This window comes from Xyrauchen texanus, chromosome 23, assembly GCF_025860055.1.
Source record: "Xyrauchen texanus isolate HMW12.3.18 chromosome 23, RBS_HiC_50CHRs, whole genome shotgun sequence".
In the NCBI taxonomy this organism is placed as follows: Eukaryota; Metazoa; Chordata; class Actinopteri; order Cypriniformes; family Catostomidae; genus Xyrauchen; species Xyrauchen texanus.
In genome coordinates this window covers 20,926,275-20,947,126 of record NC_068298.1, presented here as the reverse complement: position 1 = coordinate 20,947,126, position 20,852 = coordinate 20,926,275, and the positions used below count along the sequence as shown (strand labels likewise).

At 38.0% G+C, this 20,852-nt stretch overlaps 1 protein-coding gene across 1 annotated transcript in view; it reads right to left on the bottom strand.

Annotated features, from left to right (window-relative positions):
- si:dkey-237h12.3 (teneurin-3) overlaps positions 1–20,852 on the bottom strand; it is a 197,961-nt gene that overhangs the window by 164,149 nt on the left and 12,960 nt on the right. The window contains exons 2-3 of the mRNA XM_052089353.1: positions 10,297–10,729; positions 6,102–6,362 (exon numbers count right to left, since the gene is read on the bottom strand). Coding sequence (XP_051945313.1) covers positions 6,102–6,362; positions 10,297–10,579 — 544 coding nt within the window. The 5' untranslated portion in view covers positions 10,580–10,729. The remainder of the gene's footprint in view (positions 1–6,101; positions 6,363–10,296; positions 10,730–20,852) is intronic.

The following is a 20,852-nucleotide window of genomic DNA, read 5'->3' as shown; positions in this document are numbered from 1 at the left end:
ACTAGTTATAGCAAGTCAGTCGATAAGCTGTTGTTTTGATGCTGTTATACAGGCTATTGATAGTCTACTGAATGTTTGTTGAAACACTGTTTACTAGCTATAGCAAGCCAGTTGATAAGTCACTTATAGTCAGTTAAATATATACTTGTTACCATCAAAATAAAGTGTTACCTGACGTTTTTGCCATGTCATCACCATTCATATCTATACACCATATGTGGAGTGGTGGTGGTGTAGTGGTCTAAAGCACATAACTGGTAAACTGGTAATCAGAAAGTTGCTGGTTCGATCCCCACAGCCACCACCATTGTGTCATTAAACAAGGCACTTAACTCCAGGTTGCTCCAGGGGGATTGTCCCTGTAATAAGGGCTCTGTAAGTGGCTTTGGATAAAAGTGTCTGCCAAATGTGTAAATGTACAAGCAACGTGTTTATGATTAAATTACTTCTAGAGCACAAAATTGTTTACAAGAGCTCAAAGGTCTTCATGGATATAGCCTCTTATTTTGATCTAAAAGTGCACCAGATTGATGCATTTAACTTTAAAATATACAAAATTATCTTCCAGGGGTGTACGCCCCTAGAGCCCGCCTAGAGGGTTCGAGGTCCACCCACCACAGTCTCAAAAAATTCTGTTGGAAACACTGAATATACATAAATACACTGTACATATTTTGTAAACAAAACAGCTAATTTATTTTGAGCCATGTGTATATCACGTTAATTCACATTTTATCCAGTGGTCCACAACAGAGGTTGGTTACAATTTTACTGTGGGAAAAGTACTGTTTTTCTTTTACTGATTTAATCATACTACTGCAAGCATTCAAAAAGCATCTGATTTTTCATCTGTGCAGATTAATTTGCTAATATTCACCAATATGTCATAGCAATTAATTCTGTGAATACATTTGTCAGAGGTGCTGGGGAAGACAGGACCCAAAAGCAGAGAATGAGTCTTTATTAAATGTTCAACACAAAAAGCACCTCTGTGCCAGCTCGAACAAGCTAAATAAGGGAAACCGCTAAGCGGGCAAAGGTTGAGAGTTCATGAGATGGGTATGTATGTTTCAAGCCCAGGCGAGTGATTCTCCCATCACACGGGCACAGATCTGAGGACTCCCTCCAACAGACAGAAGCAACACTGGCAAGGGTGACGGTGATCTGTAAGGTGCTTTTGTTAGTGCTTGCTCTCATTTACGTAACATGCACGCGACAGCAAGTGCTAACAGAAACAATGATCCGACATCGGACATGTCATACGCAGGGGTTTAAACAAGAGAAACAAAAATGGGGCTGTTGTTGCTCACAGCTGAAGGTTGTAATGATCAGCATTCCCATGGAAATCAATGGAGGGCACTTGGCAGCTAAACGTGCACAGCAATAACCCACTACCAGACCCATGCACCCACACAAAACCCGAACACAAAACACAAGACAGCCAGAGCACAATGATGTCATGGTCCTCGTCAGACAAAACCCTACCTGACCGGTTGACAGAACCATAACATCACCGGAGAGCACATGGCGGTGACACGAGTATGGCGGTCCAAACAACTGGACCCATGCGCTCACACAAAGGGGGGACACAAAACACAAAGGCAGGCCAATACTGGAAAGGTCCTGTCAGTAGAACCTAAACCTGACAAGGTGACCAGACCTTGACAACATAATTATGAACACAGAACATGCAACTATCTATCTACATGCAACTAGATTCAGGCCGTGCTGATCAATCTACAGTTACTGGAATCTAAATAAGGTCTCTGTGGAAACACATCTCACACCTAAACATGCTTAACAATTTGTCTGTAAATTAAACTGTTTCTAATATTCATTACATTAAATGTTCTTCACAAAAAAGGCCTACAATTACAGTCCCTGGGCTATGGACAAATCAGTCAGAATTATGCATCAAAGTTATCAAGAATATTTGTAGAATTATTACACATGATTAGTGCTGTACGATTAATCATATCGCAATCGCAGCCACAACCAAGATGTCAGCCTGTGAGATTATATGATGGCAAATTGCTGCGATTTTATTCAATAAATAAGTGCATATGTGTACGTGTGTTATGAATCAGACGAGGGCAGACGAGTAGTGAGGATCTAAATGCAGTTCTTTAATGAAGGAACAAAAGGGTGAACAGGGTAACTCAAAATAACTGAACAACACAGGGAACAAACAAAACATCCACAAGGGGAAAACAAAGTATAAACATGAAAAACATCCACGGAGGGCACGGGCAGGAACACAATCAAGGACAACCATAACATACAACGACCGACAACGAATGAACAAACAACAGGGCTTAAATACACAGGGATGATAATTAAATTACAAACAGGTGAGAACAATGTCACTGGCAGTGATGAGGGCAGGGGATTTTGGGAAGTGTAGTTCGGGACAGGTGACAGGGGAGAAACACAGGGCAGACAACGGGGAATCTTGACAATGTGACAGCCCATTCTCTCTGAGAGCTGTTTGCCCATTTTCTACACCGCTAATAAAAAGATGACCAGTCAGTCTCAGTTTAGGGAGTGGCATGTGTGGTCATGTCATGTGAGTTTCCGGTGTTCAGTGTGGAAATCAGGTGAAGATGAACGCCGAGCAGACCGACACAGAACTGGTGGCCAGAAAAAATAATACAGATCATAGCTTGGCGATATATTTTTATTTCATCCTTAAAGTTCATATAATACAGGAGCATGCCATGCACATAAACACAAACTCCAAAACTGTCATTCTCGGTGCGGTTAGAGCCGCTTCAACAAGTCGCGGAACAGACACAATCTGAGCAGGAGTCAAAACCGGGAGAGATATAAAGTTCTGCCGGGTGATGCGCACTCTAACACAGAGACGCTCAATAAAATGTGTGTGTGTGTGTGTGTGTGTGTATATATATATATATATATATATATATATATATATATATATATATATATATATATATATATATATATATATATTGGTTTTGGATAGACAAGATTGACAAATGCTTATCAATAATACTCTTATGGCTAAAATGTTTACAGTGTTCAGTGGCTAAAATATCAATATGACTAAATGTCACTAAAATATGACTAAAATGTCAGCAGTTTTCAACAGTAAACTACATTAAAAAGCCCAGTAAGCCAAACAAAACAAAGCACAATTACAGATGTGTTTGCGAGTGTCACGCCATATGACTGTTATGGTTACCCTGTCTTGTTTCACTGTTGCCCTCTTGTTTTCCATCTTGTCACTTTTGCACTTCTTAGTTTTCACTTTAGTCCCTTATGTAACTCCATAGTCCTCTGTTAGCGTTCGTGTTCCCTGTCATTGTTTTCACCTGCCCTCGTTAGTTTGCCGTTTGCTTCTGTTAATCACCTTATTATCTTGTTTGAGTTCTGTTCGTTCATTGGCCCCTTTTTCCCTTGTTTGTGTATTTATACCCCGTGTCTTTGTTCAGTCTTTGTCGATCGTCGTTTGATGTCAACCTGGTGTGTGTTTCCTCCTCGAGTCCCCTGTTTGCTTACGTCGTGTTTAATTTACTACTTTATGTTTCATTTCCCCATCGTGGGTTGTTCCTTTGTGTTTTCCTGTTTGGTTCACGCAATAAAGTTCAGACTGCGTTTGGATCCGCATCTCCTCGTCTGCCTCGTTACTCAAGCATAACAATGACAAGTCTTCACAGAGATCTAAAGAGACGTGATGCACTGTTAGCAAAGTGGGATTTCAGAAAATGATCCACACACTGGACAAGAGGTACCAGCAATAAGTAGAACTTTTTAGAAAGAGGATTTGTAAATACCAGTTGGTCTTTTAAAAAAAAAAAAAACACAACATCAACAGCAACAACAACAGTTTTAGTGGTTTGAGTGAACCACACTTTTATATCCAGTTTCCTTTTCAAAAGAGTTTATACAAAGTACATGTTACATGATTAAATGTACCTGTTTGTTCGGACAATCTTATTTTCATGAAAATTTGTATGTTCTTATTTATTGTTCCATTTAATTTAGGTGTAATATTGAGAAAATAACAAGTTTGCAGTAATGCAAAGATGTTATTATTTAATTTTGTAAAAATATTTTAATTTGAAAACACTGCATTTATAGTTGTTGTTGTTGCTAGTTTGTATGTTTGAGCTGAGAAATACACATTTCAGTATTATCAGTAATCTATTTGTGCATTTTCCTTGATAACCAAGCAAGTTGACTCATGTTACCATTTGTTTATTATATCGCAGTTGCATATCGCAATATTAGCCTCAATAATTGCAATATGACATTTTTCCCAAATCGTGCAGCCCTACACATGATATAAGCAAACCTCTTAGGTTTTAAGAGTTTAATCTTCCCTAAAACCACAGACTTCAAATCCCTAGAGTATTTCAAACACTATGATACTACAAAATGTAGTTGTTGATTAAAATTGCCCCTTTTACATTTTAACAGCCAACTGTCTTAACTGGCTTAATAATCATTGTCCATGACTTCATATAATAATTACTAATCTCTACAGTACATATAGTATAGAGCCACTGCTTTAATATATACCTTTAACATATTTTGCATAGAAGTCTGAAAAGAGTCTGGGAAAGATGGGGAGAGACAGTTTGAGAATGAGTAAAGCTGAACGACTGTGCTGAGAAACTTGACCTCATTCTCTTAATGGAGTGCTGTGAAGCAGACAGCCTACTCTCAGCTACATCATTATATTTTGACTCGAATGGACCAAATCCCTGCCCCAATCCAGAAAAAAGAGAACTCCACAAGGAAAAATATCATTGAATATGTTGGTCAAATGCTATCGGTCACCTTCATGTCTGAGCTGCCAAGATAAACATTTCAAGCTCTTCTGCAAGAGTATTTGCAAAAAACAAAACAAAAGGGTATCTGGCGTGTCCAGCTATCTTGTGAATATACAGCATATAGATCCAAATATATTTGTATTATTTAGTCACTAGAGAGCTTAAATTGCTCACAACTGAATTCTGCAATTATTATAAACATTACATCAGACCAAATGAGGAGGTTGCAGCAGTAAGTAGTGTATAATATAATATGTAAATTAAGTGTGTGCATTTCGAATGGAGTTTATTTTGATCAATGCTACAAATCCTCCATTAGAAATAATAAGCCTACAATCAGTAACATTAGAGTCATACATTATTTTGAATCATTTAAAGTAACATTTTTATAATAAATATCCATTCTGTCAAAAAATAAATAACCATTGCATGACAAAATAAGCATAATCATTTTTATAAAAATAAAAAAAATGTAAACCTTATATTTCCACTAATAATACATAAGTATGCAATAATATTTGGATAAGAAAAACATAATAATCATTTTAAAAAAATACATCACCAGTTTTCCTGGTACAGCTGGAGAATTGTTTTTTTTTTTTTTTAAAGCTAATACATGTAGATACACAATAACAACAGTAAATAAACCTCACCACAGCCTGCCATGGGGACAAAAAGCTATTGCAATGCCTCAAAACAAAAAAAAATCAAATTAACATACAGATGTATGAGCTTTGACATGCTTTTGGCATGTATTTCATATACAGACAATTTGCTTTTTCAAAAGCACTCCCTAGTCCATACGGCATTTGGGTTTACAACACAGCCCAATTTGCACTTCAAACCAGTGGGCCCCACTTCATCTAGTGTAGCGTTTGTTCACGGGCCCGGCTACACCCTGTGGAACCACACATGAATATGAGTGACTTTAACAAAGCCATCTACGATTCAGCCCAGGCCCAGAGGATGTCCCAAGCAGCTCAAAGCACCGTTTGCACATATGCTTCTGGAAATTATGTTATTTTCTCTGAAATGCCTACAACTCCAATCGAGCCCCTTTGGCTGCAAACATAACCAGCCAATCCATTAATAATGTCACCTCAACTAGTCATTAGCTACCAATTGCTACCTATATCCAATTAAATCCTTGTCCTTGAATGAGTCAAGGTGAATTTGCTGTGACTTACTCAGGGGTATTTTGCAATTTTTATGGTTTAGAACTCTTATATCACCAGAATTTATCTTCAGTGAATTTCACTCAATGTAAAGATCCATTTGAGAAAGAAAATCAGGTGGACTCACCATTGTCCTGATCCGATTTGTTGTCCTGCTCTGTGTCTGTGAGTGTTAAAGCAGAATTGGACCGACTGGACAGCCGGGAGTCCCGTCCGTCTGACTTCACCCATAGCATAGCGCAGTCTGGAGAAATACCCCCAGCATTCTGGATATGACCTACTCCACTGAGTTGTGTGTGATGACTGAGTCCAGTCTCAGCACAGAAACTCAGACCACGACGAGGAGCAGGGCCACATATTCCAAGCTGCCTCAGTGAGAGACTCTGGCCTGCAATATTTAAAGGGCATACTTACTACAGAGAGGGCATACATTAAACAAATTAAACAAAATAACCGCAAACTTGCTGAAAATACATTCTTCAGCATATCCTACTCTATTTAATCCTCACATGCTTTTCTAAATTATTTCTTGTATTCAAGCTCAAACTGTGAATTTCTGTGGTGACTATTCTTTCACACCAGAGCATATCTATGTTTTTTTTATTTCTCAAGTTTTAAATGTGCTTTTTGTTCTGCTAAACTTCACAATAATTGAATAGACAATCTGTAAAGCTGTTTTGAAACTTTGTGTACTGTGAAAAGTAAAATAAAAATGACAACTTATTAAACAATTAACAATTAAATGTGATATTCTCAGTTGACTTTTGTGTACTTTTATTTTTAAATTTCTTGTCAAAGTTCCTGTTCCCCAGTCGTGTTCATATGTCCTGTTTTTCCTCCATGTTTATGTGTCTGGTTTTCATTGGTTCATTGTTTGATTACTTTGATTCAGTTCTAGTTTGTCATTGGTTTTAGTTAATTGTCTTGTTATCTTGTTTTAGAGTTCTGTTTGTTCATTGGCCTTTGTTACCCATGTCTTGTGTATTTAAACCCTCATGTTTGCCTTTGGCATTTGTCAGGTATTGTATGTGTAACCTTGTTGTTCAGTCTAGCCAGTGTGCGCATAGCCATAGCCATAGCCATTTCATGTCAAGTTTTGTCAGGTCCTTGGTTTCTTGTTTTTGTTTCCTTTCACATTTATAGTTCGGGATTCTGGTTTCACGTTTGAAGAATTAAACTGCACTTGGGTTCATCTCAAACATCATTGTCTCTGCCTGTTTTGTCAGCAACGTTACATTAAAAAAAAAAAACAAATCAACAATGAAAAAAAGAAAACAGAAATTATCTGAAAACACTATTCAACACTCCTCCTTTTTGGCCTGCTTTGATTTTTACGTGTTACTTGATCTTCTATATTTATCTTTTCATTAATTGTTGAAAATGTTAAAATTAGTTTTAGCAACAGTGAATACTCGATTCAAAGTGGCTTTATTTAAAAAAAAATATGTCATATGGACTATATTGACCTTACCAATACATGTGTAATACAATACGAAACAAACAAACAGTACCTTTCAGACAATTTTGGCAAAACATAATAGAAGATATTGAAGGCATAATTATAAAAAGATTTCAAGATTAAAAAGGTGGAGAGTCCATTTTCTGCTTTTATTCAAATGCTAAAAAAAGATTGTTCTTTTAATTTAGAAATATTAAAACTTCGTATAACAGACTTTTACCACCAAAAAAACTAAATAAAAATTACTAAAATAGCTCTAGTCTGATAAATTAATTATTAATGTGAAAATAATTTTAATTTCATATTGTACAAACGTTTTTATTTTAATTAAGTCATGCATTTGCTTTAACAGTTTGTATTATTTGTAATTTTAACTATAAATTATATTTATTTAAATTACTAAATTCTCTTGCTTCATTGACCTTTTGATTTACGCATCCACATCCACTACACACACACATTTCTGTTCAGCTGAATCTAAATGTTTTTAGCTGTACCCCGGTCAAACAGAAAAATCAGGATTTACTACAAAGTGAAAATTGAAACTGTTTCACTTAAGATTGAAGTTCACCTTGAGACTCTATATTTCTTTCTTTTGAAACCATATTCTTGTACCTGCTAACATATGCTGAGTGCTTTATGACTAGAAGACAATGGAGTAGGTGTCACATGAAAATGAATAAACTGGAATTTAATGAGTGTACTAAAAAGATATACAAGTAGAAAAATAACTGTGCTGACATTAATAATAACCATATGAGGGCATTATCTGAAATACACATTTTGTAAGACTGCAATCTGTGATCAATGCATGGCAAAATGCCATGATTTAGGCAGGCTATTATTAAGTTCATAAGATGGAATATTTGTATCATGAAAATAGGCAAGATCTCTCAATCTCCCCCGGTTGGCTTTTTTGCAGATCAGGCACAAACACAGTTGCTCATTAAGGATGTCCCCTTAGGTGTGACAGCCTAAGGTAACAGAGCGCACTATACAGCACAATTAACCAAATAAGAATTAAATTAAATGTGAATGAGCAGAATCCAACCCTTCCACTTAAAACATGTCTCATCATGATATATTATCAAATATTTATAAAATCGTTTGAGTAGTTTGTGAATAATTAGCAAATGACTCTTGCGTCTATTGGGGAAGGAAATAAAACAGTAATTCAAAATGAAGGTAATTCATAAGCCCAACCTGCATACAGAAGTCTAATAAGAGCATGAGAACTGTTGTGTTCTAATTTTTTAAGTGCTTTGTTTGACTATAGCCATTGACATTTCATTATAATTTCAATAGTAAAACACTTTCTTAATAGTTTATTTTAATTTTAATAGATTTGGTCTTGTTTTACAATGTATTTAATATGAAACCAAAATTAATTGGGGGCTTAAATATTTTATTTTATTTTAATTATTAATTTTCATAGGAAATGTATTGGTTCAGCCACTGGTATATTGGAGGCCCCAAAACACTTAAGCTACTCTCAAAAAATGTACGAATAGCTTTGCACTAAATAAAAAATCAAACAAAGTGCCATTTATTTTTTATAAATATAGCAAAAGCATACCCTTAAAACAAAATATTGCACAAAAAATAAAAATGTTAAAATTATATTATATATAAAATAATAGATTTATTGCTCATTATTAAGATAAAAAGTAATTCTTGTTGTCAAAATCTGTTGAACATGCCCATAGTTAATGTGATGAACAACTCCAGTAGCAAGGACACCTGTGTGAACTTGAGGGGAACTGATTTCAAACACCCACAATAATTCACCTTGAGACCAGATGGTTAAAAGTAATTGCAAAAATGCAATGGAAGGTGCAGTTAGTTTTATTAAATGTTTTATTTTTTTTGCAAGATATTATATTATATTTTATCAAATCAAATGAAAATACACTTGCATACACACACATCAAATTTCATTAAAAAAATTTATTGAGTGGCCATTCAATTTAAATATACAAGTACATTAAAGTAACAAAATCTCTTAATGTTCTTTGGCTTAAAATGTACTTGACCTTAAACACATATAATGACATTATTTTCCAAGGATATTGAACTTCTAAATTAAGAATGAGTTTGAGGTAAAGCTGAAGATTTAGCTTATGTTTGGGTTAGAACTCAAGGTGAAGTTAGGTCATGTTCGTGCTTTGTGATAAACCTCAATATGCCATATTAGCCTAGTATGTTAGTGCTTAGTTACAATTTAGAAAGATAAAACGTATTTTTACTGATTTTCATAGAGATCTTTAATTATTCTGCTATTGTATCTATTGCTGGAGTGGTGGTGGCGTAGTGGGCTAAAGCACATAACTGTTAATCAGAAGGTTGCTGGTTCAATCCCCACAGCCACCACCATTGTGTCCTTGAGCAAGGCACTGAACTCCAGGTTGCTCCGGGGGGATTGTCCCTGTAATAAGTCTGGATAAAAGCATCTGCCAAATGCATAAATGTAAATGTACTGTAAATGTAAATGTAATTGCCCTTAAAGCTCTCATTTGAGCATATATGTCTACAAATATGTAGTTGTTAGCTTCAAAATTATAAAATAAAAGATAATGTCAAATGCCAAATCCGTGTCCGCCTTGCATTGTTTTCCAAAAGCCATCAGGTGGAAATGGACCAGTTGTGCTTGGGCCCATCATCACTGCTTGCAGCTATATTTATTTTTATTTATTTGTTTGATTATTAATTTTTTATTATTTATTTATATGTTGAGTATTTAAGAATTTTTCTTGTTTAATGCTTCTTCTGTAAAATAGCAATCAAAAGTTACATTTAGTACAAAATAAAGCCTGAAGGACTTCAGAGTGTGCATTCCGTATGTTGAATGATTAAGTGATCTAACCTGGAGCTCTGTATTCCTCTGGCAAGTCCCTTGGCACCATGTCTGGCATGCGATGTCCATAAAGCCTCTGGGTGGCTGGGTGCTGATCAAAGGCCTTAAGCGTGTCACTGGAGCTATAGGACTTCTGGGTAAGGACTGATGAGGAGGCTGTGTTGCGATGGTTGCTGGGACCCTCCCTGTAGCTCTCCCCCTCCTCTCTTTCTCCTTCCCTCTCTCCGTTTCTCCCTCGTTCTCTCCTGCTCCGAGAGAGAGAGCAGTAAGGCCTGCGCTCCTTCACTTCCATGCTACATTCATGCTGTGTCTCCCTTGTACCTCCTCTTCTACACTTTTCTCGTCCTGTTATTCCTCTCTCTTCCGTCTGTTATTGTTTGCTTTTTCTGTCTGTCAGTCTTTCTCTGCACCTCTTTCAGAACTCTTAGTTCCACTCCACCTACTTAGAGAGAAGGAGAAAGTGAGGGGTAAAAAAAAATGGAAGGCTATTAAAATGTGGTACTATAGAGATATCGCTCCTTCTTAGTTCATCAAGGTCCTTGTCTAGACTTAAAATAACAATTAGGCAATAAAATAGTAAGGGGTGCGTAACAAACTGTGTTTTTCTGATAGCACTGTTCATATAATTAATCTCAGAAGGTTATTAAATACCTTGTTCCTTCAACACATGTGCTTGTATTGGCTATGAACCTCATCATTCAATCACTGATAAAAAAAAAAAAAACAACTTTAGTCTATACAGTTACAGATTATTGTTTTGGTCAATATGAGAGCAGTAAACTTAATTTCACATTCGAGAAGCAAATGTGAATCACACAATCATGATTCTAAACCTCTTAATATTGCATTCATTTTAGCATTTTTGTGTATAATGTCCATACGTCTATTAATTGGCCATCTTGAAATTGTCTTCACCTCAGTCCTGCTTATAATAAGACATATGAGTTTTCCTACAAAAGCAAATTCAAAAGCCACAATTCTAAAATTGCTCTCTTTCATTGCAATGGCTTTGCAATGGCTTTTGTGGGATTGGTTGAGTTTCACTGGTGTGTGAGTTAAAGTACATTTCAAGATTTCTTCTCAAGTGTCTTCCATCTTATCTCATGGAGCAGTCAACACACAGACACAAGTGGAAAAAAATCTGCCTAGAGACCCCACTGTAAGTTTAAAGCAGTATAAAGGAGATAGAGAAACGTCTTGGGTTAATTAACTGTAATCCCTGTTCCATGATAAAAGCATAAAAGATAAAAACGAGATGCTGCGCTGATTTAGCACTTTGGGAACGTCTTTAGGAGTGACCAGCTGTGAATATGTGTGCAACACGTCAATGAAATTGGCAAAAATGTATAGCCTCTGCCGGTGACATCATCAGGATGCGCCGGTAAAGGGGCTATAAATAGATGCGCAACAGGTGCATCGTCGGGTATTTTGTCTGAAGAGCAGTCCTGGGGCATCCTCAGTGCAGCAATGAAGCGCAGCATCTCGTTCCGCTTTTATCAGGGAACAGGAGTTACAGTTAAGTAACCAAGACGTTCCCTATCAAAAGGCTACACTTTGATGCTGCGCTGATTTAGCGCTTTGGGAACTACCCATACCGCCGCACTGTGGACTTCCAGACCGCTTATGGTTGTGTAGTTGTGCTCACAAGAGCGTGAGAGGTCTCAGACAGGAGCTTGTGATGTAGACTCAAGGACATAAGAGCCCGGAGTGGCATGAACATACAAACTATAGAATCTTATGAATGTATGCGAAGAGGACCAGCCCACTGGACCACTGGCCAAAGCTTTAGAGGAGGTGACCCCTCTGGTAGAGTGAGCCCTCATGCCTACTGGCGAAGCTTGACCACTTGCCTCGTAGGCCAGGGCAATAGCATCCCTCACCCAATGTGACATAGTCTGCTTGGTGGCGGCCGCCCCCATGTTGCGGCCCCCATGGCAAACTAATTGTAATTGCATTAGCTGGCAAGACAGACAGAGCCTGTAGAGCCCCAATTCTCTTTAGAGAGGTAATTGCCATAAGAAAAACCATCTTGAGAGTCAGAAGAGAATCAGACCCTGACTCGAGAGGTTCGAAGGGGGTCTCAACCAGACCCTCAAGGACTATTGCTAAGTCCCATGAAGGGGTCCTGGTCCTAGAAGGAGTCCTCAGTCACATAGCTCCACGAACGAAGCGAGCAAGTAGAGGATGTCTCCCCAACGGCACCCCGTCCATCAAGGCGTGGCAAGCTGAACTGGCGGTCACATAGACCCTGAGAGTAGCGGCGCATATGCCTGCTGACAATTTTTCCCTGCAGAAAGTCCAGAACTGAAGCAATCTGGCAGTTAACTGGATCTGTATTATGTGCACTGCACCATCTTTCAAAGATACCCCATTTATTGGCATAGATTCTTCTGGTAGAGGGAGCCCTAGCACTTAAAATGGTCTCGATAACCAGACCCAGGGGAGCTGGGTGACTCAGAGAGAAGTAGAGGGGACATTGCGCTGTCTGTTGAGAGGCGAAGAGGTCCACTTCTGCCCTGTAAAATCTCACCCAGATTTTTTCCACTACCTCGGGGTGGAGTTTCCGCTCCCCCGTCAGTATTTTCTGTCTGGACAATAAATCTACTCCCATTCAGGCATTCAGGGATACAAGCTGCTCTGATTAACAGGAGCTTGCCCTGGGCCCAAAGGAGAATCTGCCATGCCAGTCTGTTCAGCTGGCGTGAACATACACCTCCTTGATGGTTTATGTAAGAGACTACCGCTGTGTTTTCCACCCGCACCAAGACATGGCAGCCCCTGGAGGAAGTATTTCAGGGTCAGAAATAAAGCCATCAACTCGAGACAATTAATATGACAGTCGAGCTGACGACCCTCCCATTCCCCTTGAGCTGGAAGACCACTTAAGACCGCTACCCAGCCCGTCAGGGAGGCGTCTGTCTTTGCAACCTGCGACGGCAAGACACACCTAGAGTGGGACCCAAAGTGAGGAACCAGTGTCTGAATCACATAGAAAGGGTACGTAGCACGCGGCGCATAACCGTTATCAGCCTAGGGGATTGGCCCTTGGATGAAATACCCTGGCTTTGAGCCACAACTTAAATGGTCTTATGTGCAAAAAGGCCCAAAGGGATCACCGAGGACGCAGTTGCCATGAGACCTAGTAGTCGTTGATACTGACGAACAGTGCAACCTTGGCCTAGCCGGACTATGCTCAGGATGTTCTTATTGGACACGAGAGCGGGAGACAATTGTGCCAGCATTGTGATCGAATTCCACACCTATCCCCAGATAGGTAGTTTTCTGAGTTCAAAAGAGAAAGGTTTCTGCACACTGCATAACAATTCTAACTCCTAACAGAGGAAAGTAGAAAGTTTCTGACAGGCTCATGAAGCACACACACACACACACACACACACACACACAGAGTGATCTGAAGACAAAAGATCTGACGATGCACCTGTGATGCATCTATTTATAGCCCTGCTACAGGTGCATCCAATGATGTCACTGGCAGAGGCTATAAATTACTGTCAATTTTCATTGACGTGTTGCACACATATTCACAGCTGGTTACACAAAGTTGTTCCCAAAGCGCTAATTCAGCGCAGCATCATAAGTGTAGCTTTTTGAAAGGGAACAGACAAATCTTGCTCAGCATTACTGCAAATAGCCACAGTAATTGGATAAGATTGGGGATAAAAAAAATGGTGAGTTTGAATCAAAATGTTCCTGTCAGAGAGAGAGAGTGCTTGCTATATCAGAAAATATTACAGTAAATACATTTAAATGTAGTTTTGTTTATAGCATTGGTAATTTTGTATTATTGTGTGAGTGTGATGTTGTGCAAAGTGGGCCAACTGAACACACTAACTTCTATCCTTCACTGTACTGGACAGCACCCATTGCATTCAGGTCAATTTAGATTAGCCAGGGGCATATGAGGATCAGACATACTGGTCTGGTTCTAAACCGGTCTCCATATAAGATTACAATCTGTTAATCTTTTAATTTCCCAAAAAAAGAATAAATCTACAAAATGGCCAATTATTCAGAAATCAAACTTATGGACACACACACACACACACATATATATATATATATATATATATATATATATATATATATATATATATATATATATATAGAGTGAGAGAGAGAGAGAGAGAGAGAGAGACACACACACACACACACACATAATATATATACAGATGCGAATCAACTGTTGTTGTCATTCTTTAGAAAGATTTAACCTTTTGAATCAAGAATATCTGAATACCTAAAGTATCTAAACATGTTGTTTGCATGGTTTTAGCAAATATAGCAGTCATCAATTTGTATGTGTTCAAATTAAGATGTGAAGAAATGAGAAGCAAGAACATAAATTACAGTAGCAATCTTATGGTCAAAACATGCTCAGATGGGCACTGACCCATGGGGCCACTGTAAAGCAAAGACCCAGCAGTAAGCAGAAGGGCCAGTGGGAACCATAGCAAGAGGCAACCAGGCAAGGAGACAGCACTTGACTATGCCTCACTTACAATGATCTAATGCCCATAGCCTCACTAAATCAGATCCCAGACCATCTGGTGTAACTGAAGAAAGGTGAGAACAAAAGTTATTGTGGATAGTGACCCTGGGCTCTACTGTTGACCAGCAAATACAAAACAACATTTTGCAGTCCTAATCAAACGTATCTGGTAAATTTAAAAACCCAGAGCAAATATTATATATTCTCCAACACCTTTAATGACAGTAAATGTTAAAAATAATTTTAATAACAAACGTAATCTTTGACCTACTATTTACATGTGCTGAATACTAAGAATAGATAACATCCTGGTTACTTCAGTAACCTCTGTTCCCAGATGGAGTGAACGAGACGTTGTGTCGATGTAGTCTAGGGGTCACACTTGAGAGCCCAAGACACATCTGATCTTTGATAAAATGCCAATGGGAATTGGCGCATGGTTTTTGCATGCCCCTCCCCCGGACATACGGGTATAAAGGAGGGGACGTGCATACCGCTCATGACGTGCATACCGCTCATTCAGGTTTTGTGCTGAGGAGCCGAGAATAAGGTCCCATTCATTTCAGCGGGTAGTTCAGCATTGTGGCAAGAGGGATATGTCTTGTTCCCTCCAACAGGGAACGGGGGTTACGGAAGTAACCAGGATGTTCCCTATCTGTCACTCACTCGACGTTGTGTTGATATAGTGACTCTAGGGGTCGCCTACAAAAACGCCACAACTAGCTGAACTGGGTTACGTGGATCGGCAGTGCGAGACGGGCAGACTGCTGTGTGCTGCATAGCCAGCGCACCAGGCCGGCACATAACCTCCCCTGACGCTAGTATGAGTGTCGAACAGCCCTTTTGGGGACGAGTCGACTACCCAAAGGATTGGGACAGGCTTGTCCTAGTCGTGCCTAGTTCTCTCTTCTCTTCTCTCTTTTTTTTCTCCCCAGAAAAAGAGAGAATTCGCTAACCGACCGGGAATACGTCAAGTGGAAATACGTCACATGGTCTTGCTGAGTCTAGTCGGAAGTATGTTATGTGGAGAAGTCCCATGATAGGTCCTGCCCAATGGGGGAGGAGGCTCTACGAGCATGGAGACTGGGGCAGAGGGGCCTCTGCCCAAGGAAGACACAGTATGCCAGCAGGGAAACGTTTTTCAGCGGAATATACGTCACAAGGGAAACAGCGCATGCGGGGTACCTGTCCCAGTACGGGACTTAGCTAGCACAAGTTCAGGGCTGCCAGTGAGTTTCACCACAAACTCATCTACCGCAGGGCTAGGAGGAAATCAACCAGGTAACACATTTGTGAACACTAGCGGGAATAAACAACGCACATCTTCAGCTCAAGGGAGGTGAAAGGTGCTAGGCGCAAGCGATTTTTGTGAAATTCGGCAAAGAGTTCAGGCAGTTCCGACTCGCACTGCTATATGTTTCATAACTCAGCTGAATGATGGGGTGCATTCCATTCAGAAGTGATCATCCCAACACCCTATTTCCTTTAATGACTTTACCCTCCATTGTGAGAGCTTCAAAGGGATGAAAGGTGTGGGGCTCAAAAATAGTGGTCATTTTTTGGAGGAAATTCTGTTTGGAATGTCCCTACAGCTTGGCTACTTCGAAAATATCTGCGAAGGCATGATTTAAGCCTTTTGAATGTGTCCAAAAATCCCCAAGACTACATTACATTGATAGAATATTTAAATGAGCTACAAGTTTTGGAATGTTTGTAATTTTAAACTTCAGCTATCAAAACGTACACACAAGCCATTTAAAATTCTCTTTACTTACTTACTTTTTTTAAATTTCAGGCAAGGTTTTGTAAGACCAACATAATAGTTTGTCTTGTCATCTAGTTTAATCATTACTTTTGAACTACACAAAGTAAAATAGCATTATTTTCAATATAATTTTCAATAGCAAGTTATTTTTTGTAATGTAGGGCAAAGATGCCGTTATAGCAATGAATAGTATAAATAAAAATTTTTGTTCAATAACACTTTTATATACAAAGAATAAAGCTTAACCATATAAAGTCTAACATATGAAATAAGTCAGAATATTATATTTTTAAAACTGATCTACAAAATAAATTAAGCACATGAAAATTTTGTAAATCTTCCTATGAATGATTTATGGTCCATATGCACAAAATGTTTTTCCTAAATGCAACCCACTTTAAATATCGCCTGGGTAGCTCAGTGGTAAAGATACTGGCTCCCATCCCTGGAGTTCACAAGTTCGAATCCCAGGGCGTGCTGAGTTACTCCAGCCAGGTCTCCTAAGTTGGATTGGCTAGGGAGGGTAGAGTCACACAGGGAAACCTACTCGTGATCACTATAATGTGGTTCGCTCTCAGTCGGGTGAGTGGTGATTTGTGCATAGATGCTGCGGTGGATGGTGTGGGCCTCCACACGCGCTATGTCTCTGCGGTGATGCGCTCAATGAGCCATGTGATAAAATGTGTGGATTGATGGTCTCAGATGCGGAAGCAGCTAAGATTTGTCCTCCACCACCCAGATTGTGGTTAGTCACTGTTGTGAGTCAGGACTTTTGGACATTCCAAACTGGGAGAAAAAGGGGATAAAAAAATAAATAAAAAAACATGCATATGTGAATGAGCACATGGACTCCACTATCTTCTGTTCACGCTTGCCATTCATTACGTTAATTTTAGTAAAATCATTTGTTTTTATTTATTTCCTCAACAAGAGCAGACAAGAGGCTGTAGGATAAATTGATCAAAAATGTTTTATAAAATAAAATAGGTGAGTTTTATGTTTTATATGAGAGTCTTGCAGTGCTTTTTACATCTGTAAACTGATTTAGCTATGTTTAACTATTTCTCCTCCTCACTCCAAAAATATGCTGAACATATTACAACACCTGTCTGTTATCTCATAGGACTAAAAATTATTTTATTATTATGGAAATGTGGAGAAAGGGCTAAATACTGTAAATAATCTTTTACAGTGGATTTCCAAAATAAAACATTTACAGTACGCATAATCTGTAAGACCACATTCTGACTCACTTCGGAATATTCTTGTACACGAAAACGTTCTCATTTATTAATGAGTTCAGTCAGTCACTGACTCATATTTGCATCACAAAAAATAAAAAATCAAGTCAGTGTGCACAGGCACACCATAGCGTAAGCACAAACTTTTACGCCAGTTGACATAAGCATAAGAACATATTCTCGTCAGTTTCTGCCTTTATAAATCCCAATTTGTTCATCACTTTTGACATAGGATGAAATCCATGTAATTTAGGATCAAATCTAAATTACCTAATCTGTACGTTAATTTATTAAATTCTTGCTAACTTTGCTAACTTTCTGGTATTGATCGAGAGCAATATACCTATCCAAATTACTCAGAAATGTTATGTGTCTGGGTTTATCCTGTTTTGGAAAGCTGTATGTTATGTGTGTGTACACCTAATGGATTCACAATGAGCGAGGTGGATAAGGCACCATGGCTTTGAACCAATACAGTAACCCATGGTTAAATAAATTGGTGGCAACTTTCATGACCCATCTTTCTAAACAAAGCACATTGGGTATTCTGCAGATAGTGTGAAAGTGTGGGTCTGATGGCTGAAAGTGCACATCTACAGCAAGTCGCTCTGTTTTGTAATTAAATTTCATTGGGACTAGCAGTGGATATCGAATTCCACCTTTGACCTTATACTCCATAAATAATGATCAACATAGCAGTGTCAGCTGGCAAGTCCAGTGCTCAGTACCATCCAGATGTTTCAGATACTGTGCATTCAACTTCACATCTTTATCACAGATCTAATTTCTTCATCCCCACTTCCAACTTATTAACCTTTATCCAAACCTGTATATTTCTTTAAACTCTATGACAATGTCCCTCCAATAATCTGAGAGCACACCTATTGAAGTGGTATGCATGTTTTTTGCCACTCTGTGGTTTGGCCTTATTATATTTTTATTTTTATTTTTATTTTTTTGTATAGTCAATATACAGGTATGCATGTCCTTTTAAATCACATTCATAATAAACATCATATTACTGTAAAAAAAAAAATATATGTATCCCACATATATATCAGTTTTTCCTTCTTGAAATTTCTCTATCTCTATCTATTATTGCTCTGATCATCTCTAACATCATGTCAACATCTATCATCTAAAAATCTTTAATATTAAAATGATAGTAAACTTAGGCTTATCAATGATTAATGTAAAGAATATACAGCATAAGAAATGCACCGTTCATTTACAATACTTGGTACCCTAAGTAAAAAGCAAATTGCCATGCGATTATGTTAGTCCTCCCAGCACTATGACTCTTTTGCTTGTTTAACTATTTTGATATGGAAATATGATGCTGGAAAAAGCTCAAATATGGGGTTTTTGAGAGGCAACAATTTTTAACAGTATCCAATTACTTCTCTTGAGGATATTTGCTTCAAATCTGCTCATACAGTGAGACATGTTTGGAAGCTTCGTGAGCTAAGGCCAAGGGGAGAATATTAAAGAAATTAAAGCTGTTTAGATGATAGATGTTGACATGATGTTAGAGAAGATCAAAGCAATAATAGAGATAGAGAAAGTAGAGAAATTCTAAACAGCTGATGTATTTTTCATATGAGTGTAGGAATAAACAATACTTAACAATTCTGAAAGATAGGCCAATATAACATGAATGAAAATTTAATGAAAAAATGAAAACCATTTAAACACAATGGAAAAAGGACATCTTTTAATCTAAAGTACAGTACAGGCATTCTGCTTATTATTGAAGTGAGTATTTTATCTGTAGATAAATATGTTTCTAATTGAAATCGAGAAAGAAACTCATGTCTTGTTTTACTGCAGACACTAAAATGTGCAAAAATCCACTAAATTACTTAGGAGATGTGATAAGGACAAAATAAAGTGGAAAAAGCTGATGCACTCTATATATCACACTTATATACTCATATATAAACTTTGATAGATTTTCTGTGTATTTAGCATTCACATTAACAAAACACAGTGTCTCATAGGTTCACACAGGCTGAGCATCTGATGCAGGTAAACATTGAGACAGGAACAATCAAAAGAGTTAAATCTGCATTTTACTTATTTATATATTTATCACAAGCAATCGTAAGAATGGGTCAAATCTTATTTGTGTCACTTAGGGATGTAAAGTGTCATGTTTTCACAGTATGCCTGTTTTAGGTCAGTTATCAAACAGTTATTTATATTTCAAGGTATTGCATTCATGGTATCATTTATTTCTTTAAAAATCCAAGTAAAGGAATGAAAGTTTCCATTGTAAATATCAGTTAATTGAAGAGAGAATCGGCTACATTTACACAGCATCATATAAACTTGATAAAAATACATCTCTAAATTGCGACATACATCTGCTGTTTCACTGAACAGTCACTTCATTTTAAAAGCCACATGCTCTAACTGCATGGCAGAGAGAGTGGAGCAGGTCAAAATCTAAACCTTTATTTCCCTCCACCAATTGGCTGAAGTCCACGGTGTGGAAATATTACGTTTTTTTAAAAGACCCACAAGAAATCATCAATATCTATTGTGCAGATTTTTAGAAGAATATTTCAGCTCTGTAGGTCCATACAATGCAAGTGAATGGGTGCCAACATTTTGACACTTCAAAAAGCACATAAAGGCATCATAAAAGTAATTAATAAAACGCCAGTGTTTAAATCCATATTTTCTGAAGTGATACGATAGGTGTGGGTGAGAAACAGATCAATATTTATAAATGATGAAGAAGTTTCATTTTGGGGTGAACTATCTCTTTAGTACCATTTGTGGCGTGGGGACGTGGTCATGTGTCAGTCTGCGGGAGAGAGAGAGAGCGGTAAGGCTTGTCACCTGGTTCATAATTAACCCTAACACCCGTCTCTCATTATAGTGATGCGGAGGGAGACATAAAAGGCACACCGGGTGTACAAAGAGGAAGAGAGAGAGAGTATGCAGAAAGAGAGTGACCCGCAAGCACTACAGAGAGAGTGCTTGCTCATTTATTTATAAACTTTAATTGTATCGATGTCTACCGTCAATTTTGTGTGTGAAG